The sequence below is a fragment of the Colius striatus genome, chromosome 10, assembly GCF_028858725.1.
Source record: "Colius striatus isolate bColStr4 chromosome 10, bColStr4.1.hap1, whole genome shotgun sequence".
NCBI classification, from domain to species: Eukaryota; Metazoa; Chordata; class Aves; order Coliiformes; family Coliidae; genus Colius; species Colius striatus.
In genome coordinates this window covers 26,305,477-26,312,926 of record NC_084768.1, presented here as the reverse complement: position 1 = coordinate 26,312,926, position 7,450 = coordinate 26,305,477, and the positions used below count along the sequence as shown (strand labels likewise).

General features: G+C 43.8%; 1 protein-coding gene across 1 annotated transcript in view; it reads right to left on the bottom strand.

Moving 5' to 3' along the window:
• Window positions 1-3,597: 3,597 nt before the first annotated feature.
• RAB3B (RAB3B, member RAS oncogene family) overlaps window positions 3,598-7,450 on the bottom strand; it is a 46,714-nt gene continuing 42,861 nt past the window's right edge. The window contains exons 4-5 of the mRNA XM_062003418.1: window positions 4,276-4,400; window positions 3,598-3,898 (exon numbers count right to left, since the gene is read on the bottom strand). Of these exons, the coding sequence (XP_061859402.1) occupies window positions 3,711-3,898; window positions 4,276-4,400 (313 nt within the window). The 3' untranslated portion in view covers window positions 3,598-3,710. The remainder of the gene's footprint in view (window positions 3,899-4,275; window positions 4,401-7,450) is intronic.

Below are 7,450 nucleotides of genomic sequence, written 5' to 3'. Positions count from 1 at the left end.
ACGCGGCCCCCTTGAGAAACCGGAGAAGTCAAGGGTGGAAGGAAGAGACAGAAGCGCGGAGTCAGGCCCCGGGAGCGCTTCTTTCGCGTTGCGACATTTACGGCCACCTTCCGTGTGAGCCGTCCCCTCTGCTCCTGCGTTGGAATAGCCCAACCTCCGGTTGGTGGTGGCCGGCCACCGCCCCCTCCCCTTCCCTTTGCACTATCGGTGCCAATGGCGGTCGGTCTCTCGCGCCGGCACCGAGCAGCCCGCGCCGTGTGCGCGACGCGCGTTCAGAGCACGGGACGGCGCTCAGCGCGGACACTCGGGCGGGCGGGCGGTGACCGTGGCACCAGCGGTACAGCTGCTCGTTCCGGATACCCGGCACACGCTCGCTGCTGGCTGCTGCTTCCTCTGCCTTTTTTCTTCCCTCGTAGCACCCGCAAGAGCTCAAAGGCCGTACGCAGCAGGAGCTGCCAGAGCAGACTCGTTATTCCTGGCACACAGCAGTGGCTGCAGCTCGCCAGCTCTCCGCCCTTTCCCCGGTGTAAGCAGATTTCCCCCCCACCCGCCAAGCCGCAGCACGGGTGTAGCCATTGCAAAGCATGACTTCGTTTTCCTCCGAAGTCTCTTTGAAGCTGGGCTTTCCAACCGGCATACACGGACAAGATCCTCCGTGTAATGCTTTGAGGGCTGTGGAGAACCTCTCCCTTGCCTTCCTCACAACCCTTTGGCGTTGGGGCGCAGTTGTTTACCTCTCTCTGCTTCCTTCAATACCAGCACTGCTCGTCGTCATGTGTGTTTAAGTCTACTTTGACTGCAAAAGGTGATGAAAGCAAAGATAAAGGAGCAGACATCCCCTCTGAACTGCATTAGCCTCTAAGAGCCAGTGAAGAGAACTCAAACTGGAGGTTTCCCTGAGGATTTAGTGTTTTGTTTCTCCACAAGACGGAAGCCAAGACCCGCGTCTAACTCAGAGCTGCTTTTACTGGAGAATGAGACAAGCTGTAGAGAGAAGCTCGTAAAGAGCAGGCACCTGATACCCTTTTTTTTGGTCATTCTGATAAAGGGGTATCTGAATGTGAAAAAAATTACTTTTTTTTTTTGTCTTACAAGCACACTGGGCAACGCCACTCTCCCAGGCTGCAGCCAGTCCAATAGAAGTCTCAATGCAAACCTCATCAAGAGTTTTAGATTTGGCCGTGCTGTAAGCAAGTTTGTTACTTCTCTTGCCCTGACAAATCCTTTTCTTATGTTCTGCCATTACCAGTTAATACAAGTGACAACTGTTGGCTTGCTGGTGACGCTGAAATCAGCTGTGTGCCATTTCTGCTGAATTCTGCTTTTACCTTTGAGTTGCTGAGCTGAAAAAACATCATTTGCACTGACATATTTCATCACACCTGCACAGCTCAAAATCACCCCCCTCCCTGCTGTGGAAGTGTTTATTTCTTTTTGCTAGTTCCATATTGCTCTAAAATGTACTTCTGCTACAATTAGAATGCTGCACTATGCATTTATTGGCCAAATCATCATTTTCTTGTCTATGTTTTAAGTCTACATGGTGACTTCTGATTGCTGGGCTCAAAAGCCTCATCGCCCTGATAAAAGATATCAGTGGTGTAGTTTGATGTACTTTCAAAGCACTTAAAAGACACTCTCTTGATAATGCACATGGGCTGCCTACCTGTGTCAGTAAGGCAGCTCACAGCTGTGCCCTCTGGGCACAGCTGGTGACTCCAATTCTCTTTATTTTGCAGTTTCAGGGGGTTAGATACAACAACCACATTCCCAGCGCTGCACAAATCACACTTCCAGTACTAGAGCACACACACCCGAAGCATGTCACAGTAAAGATTTCTGAAAGCAACATACAAACGAAGGGATCAAGCCTTTAGCACAAAGAGCTCCAACTGTGTCGATGTCGTTGCGTTTCCCCCCCCAGAACACTCTGCTTTTTTCTTAGAACCACTGCACTTTGAGACATGGCAGGACAAATTTTACAGAAGCATTCGCTCACATCATGGTCCGGCATGTTACAGTGCAGGGGGCAGATTGTCAGTCTCGGTTTCTGACCTCAGAATGTCTCCTCAGTTCTTGGGCCACAGGCAAAGCCATCAAACTTCTCAGACTTTTCACCTGAAGGCAGCCAACTCTCTGGATCCACCTAATTTACATTTACAGACACAATTTGGAATGGTTGTTTGGAGCCAGGCTGCACAAACACACGTGTGATGACAAAGGCATACAAGGTGTGAAATCTCACCGAGCCCCAAACACAGGCTGTGTCAGAGAAAAACAAGCTCTGCCTGTGGCCAAAGCACACAGAGCTCCTCAAACAGATGGAGAGGTTTTGTAATTGTAGAGATATTAGAACATTTTAGATGTTAAGTATTAAAAATGGTTCCTCCCTTCAAAAAATAGTGCAACAAAAAGTCCACAGAGTAACTCTAACAGGACATCTTTGCCAATTTGCTGTTGTGTTCTGTTAACCAATCTTTCCTTTCTAAAAATTATGCTTGCTGGCTGAAACTGAAACCAGAAGAACAATCCCCCCACCCCACATACACACCCCCAATTAGCACAGAATTAAAAACCAAATCAACAACAAAATGCAGAAACAAAACCTAACACTGTTGGTTCTGCTATTTGCCAACACTCACATTCTGGCTCCTGATATTTTTATCTGAGACACTGCAATTCCAAGTCTTACAGGTCAGATTTTTGCCTCCAATTAATCATGCACAGCCCACTTCTCCTTTCCTTCATTCCTGACACAAATCCACCATCGAGTAGTTGCTCAGAGTAGGTCCAAACCTGGAGAGATAGAACTATGGGATACAGGGGAAAAGCCACAGGACTGTCAGCTCTTGGGTTTGTAGAAACAACCTCCCCTGGTTAGGAACAGGAAGGTGCCAAACAACCCCAGCACTCTGCCAGCTGTGAAGAAGGTGGCTGTGGAGTAGGCTGTGGGCAAAGGCAGACCCTGGAAGGGCTTAGGCTCCTTCACCCAGCCCCAGCCAAGAGCACTGGGAGACGTGGGTATGTCTGCAAGGCTGCCTTCTCCTTCTCTTCCTCCTCTTGTCCTGCCTGGCAGCTTTGGCTCCTTGTGTGCTCTGCCTCTATTTAGAGTCTTGACACAAAATCCATCTGCCCTTCCTCTTTACTCTCTGGAGAACCTCAAACGGTCAGACTCATGCGCTGCTTTCTGCTGTATTGTGCAGGAAATCCGAGGTCCATGTCTAGAAGGCAGCAACAATGCCTCTCAAAATATCTGGGGACTGACTTTTTGTAAAGTTAAAAAAAAAAAAGTGTGTTCTTGCTTTATAAGAGCCTTTTCTCCTCATTTTCTTTTAAATCTGTCCCTTGTAATTGGTTTTTATGCTTCCTGCTGTTCCTGACAAAAACCCTCTTTCTGCAGTAGAGGAATTCATTAAAAATGCAACATTCTCTGTGGAAATAACATTTGCAACACCACACAACCCATTTTCTTCAGTGTAACTCACATTAACACTATGTGCACTTACAATATTTATCTATAGATTTTTTCTGGGTTTAAATTATTGGATGAGGAAATATATAATATTACCATTCCAGCACATTAAACAAACATACCAGTTTCCTACAACAGAGACTTCTGCCTTTGGACTACACCATAAACACACCACCACAAATGAAAAGAGAAAAATTAGTCAGGAAAGGAGGAGGACATTTCTCGGTGAGAAAGGTCACTAGCACGAGCAATTCCGCTGCGAGGGGGGTGGGTTGTCTGTGAGTCGCATGATCCTTCCAGAAGTGCCCCTGGAAGGGTCCGATTCTATACTCTCTGACATCTTTTCACAGATTATATCCACGAGCCGCTCAAACACCTGCCTCACGTTGATGTTTTCTTTGGCACTAGCTTCAAAATAGTCAAAACCTGTGATGAAGAAGTGAAAACAAATAACTAGAGACCGATGGCAATGGAGATGGGTTTTGAAATACTAACCATTTTCTTTTTCAGACTTTGTCTTAAGAAGACATTAAACAATGCTTAAGCTTCATTGATTCCCACAATCTCAGAACAGGGAGCAGAAATACTTCTAAAAATTATCAAGCATCAACAAGAGTCAAAGGGATAAATGGACCCCTACCATTGCCCTGGTAAACACAGCTGCAGATGATAAAGGTCTGAATACAGCCAGGATAAGGGAGGCAAATTCTTTCCCTAGATGAGTGAAGATCCCCTGGCTAGAAGGACCTCTTGTCATATAAATTAAAAGGAACACAGTGTAAAGAAAAGGCTTTGCCATGTACCTAGCTGATCTGCCAGATGTTTCCCCTTCTCCACAGGAACAATCCTTTCATCCTCCATGTCACATTTGTTTCCCACCAGGATCACTTGGGCATTGTCCCAGGAGTAAGTCTTGATTTGTGTGGCCCTGCAGCAGGTCAACAAAAGATTGTTACCTTCCATCAGCTGTGCCAAGATACAATTGTATATTAAGTATAAAAACAAGTACCATTAGTGTCAACATAACAGCTCAAGATTCTAAGTTGGTTAAAAGACTAATGACCAAGCTTGCCCACAGAAAGCAAGAATGCAGACTATGTAATTTACAGCACCATTCTACTCTGCTGCTGCTGAACTTTGAGAGACAATGAAATTGCTTAAGACTTTTACAAGTGTTTTAAAGATCATGAGATCAAGAGAAAAGCTAAATTGAATAATTTTTAAAGTCTAGAGACAAAAAAAATCCTTCTTTTTCTCCTTCAGCTGTAATCTGTCAGAGAAACAACAATCAATTACAGCTCTTAAGGATATTCTCCTTACAGAGAAAGCCATACAATAGATATGCAATTCATGCCAGATTTGTAGCTTCTTGTAAAACACATAACAACAATAATTCAGAGCAGACAAAAAAAAAAGATGCTCATTTTCTACAGCACATTTGGTGCAGAGCTTTAGTAACACTGTAAGAAATTGTGTTTTGAAAGCCAAACAGATGGAAGCATCAAGTAATCTTCGCTTGAGCAGGAAAACTGGTTCATCGAGACTGAAAATGGCATAGAAATGTGAAAATGATTGTTAAAGAGAAACAGAAGTTTATCAAATCGGGAAGAGAGGGGATCAAGGTAAGGCTCTGGGAGCTAATATTTGAACCCAGCAGGATTAGGTGATACCTAAGGCAGGAAACAGCAGATGCAATGACAGACGGCAAGTGTCAGACAAATGCTGACTTCAATGACAGAGGGATCAAGTGCATGAGAGCTTAAGCAGAAGCACTGGGATGAACTTAAAGCTCATAAAGCTCTCTGGGGCTCGTGTGTTGAAAATGAAGTGGAGCTAGCTGTGGATCCCAGGAGTCTGACCTTACATTTGGCTTCTTTATAGTTTTTCTGTTGCACAACAGAAGGGGGTTTTTCTGTTTATCCTGAGGGGCCAGTCCTTTCCCACCACCCCTGGTGAGGTGTCACAGAGCCAGCAGCACAACACTGTTAGCTTGGTAGCATTCCTTTTCATCCAATTTTTCAGACCATCCCAACCTATTTTTCCTTCACCAAGCTGTGTCTTTTAAAACTCTCTCCTTCCCAAAGGTAATTAGGCTGCTCTGCCAGAAGCAATACACTCCTTCCCTTCTCCACCCCTCCTCCTTCAGTCCCTAACTCCCCTTCCCCCTCTTGGTCCCTACTCACCACACTGCTCTGTTTCAGACAGACCTGCCACTTCCCAGGAGGGATTTTTACTTCCCTTTAGTTTACTTGATCTCTTTGAACAACAAAGCACTTGATTCCTTCTCTTTTGAGTTAGCAGCAGCCTCCAGCTCTGATCTACTAATGATAATTTTTAATTAAGAGTCGCTTACTTGCCTTTTCCATGGAAAACAGTCATGTCACTCCACAGATATCTGTGAAAAAGGAGGTCATTTCACTCTGCAACTTGCCTTTAAGCAGCAGCCTGTTTGGATTGTACTGGAAAACATAAACCTAAACCAATCCTACTGCACAAGCCCAGACTGCAACATGCAATAATCATCAAGTATTTTGTGCAGTGAAACCTCTGACTCTTCCTAGTGTCCTCTTGGAAAGCAACTCACTCACTTCAATCCCAATTTCAGCTCCTTCACTTTCACTCTTCTGAATGTCTCCCTGTAAGAGCTAGTATGAATCTGTGATGAGTTCATGTGGTACCCTGGGATTTCTCAAGGCTCATCACAGAAGGGGATGACCAGAAATCCACCAAAAGCCCTCGAAGATGAAATCTTCCCAGTCTCCTGCCATAACCAGTAGAGAGAAAGTTTCTCCAGGTTCAATTTAAAACACCTATAACTAGGCTCCTGACTCCCAGTCCTCTCTCTGTACTCCTACCAGCCCCTGGGGCGTTTATATGGGGACACAAATCTTAGCTATTTAAAAAGAATTATTTAGAAAGTGGTAATAAAAGAAAGATGGAAGAGCATCAAGGATCTCCCAGAGAAACTCATTCTTCTCCTTCTTTTGTGCAAGTGAATTCTCTCTCAGAACTCTGACATTTACACTTATTAGGAACAAAAAACAACCAATCAACTTACAGGCACCCTGATCCCCATACAGAAATAAAAGCAGTGTATTTCGAGAAGTTTTTGGAAAGGCAGATAAAGAAATACACAAATAGGCTTGTGCAATGAAGATGTTTTAACAACTATCAGGGCACTTCAATCTACATGCTGGGCAAAGTCCATTTCTGTGACCCAGTGACAATGCTGTGCCTTCTTTGTGCTGAATTGCCCAAATTAAGGATAAAGCATGGGTTTTATGCCTCACACTTAGAAGAAAAGTAGTCTCGGGTTCACAGTTACATGGATATATCAGCAAACTGATTTGGAGGTCAGCCTTGAAGATAAATAAAGCTGATGATTTGGGAGCCCAACTGCCACTTAAATCTAAGTTAAATCTAACCAATTTTTTCTTCCCTTCTATGAAATTGTCTTGATTGTCCAAAGCAGAGTTTCCATAATACTTTTTAGTTACCTTACAGAATCAGATGCTGAGTATATTCTAGTTTCAATACGCTTTCAAATGAGGTATAAACCACTGATTTATCTACACACAAATAATAATTATGGCAAATAATAACTGTCAAAGGAGCCTACTAAAATAAAAATAATCTAGAAACAAAGTTGAAAGCCTTTAAAGCTTATTTAACCCTTTCACTCACCCTACAGGAAAGGCATCTTAGAATTAAAGCAAAATAGCTATTTTCAAATATCAGGTAAAACTCATCTTTGATTTTACCCATTTATGTTTTTTCTTGTAAAATAACCTGCCTGTCATCTGGCCACACTGCAGTAAGGAAAAATCACTCAGGTTTAGTCTTCTAAGGCTTCTTATACAATCTGTTGCACCTTTCCCAGTGAAAGAGCAGCAGAACAGGTCATGCCTTAGGTATTCACAAATATATTTAAATTGTGTATCTTAAAGTAGCTGAGGAAGAGTATTATCATTAATTGGG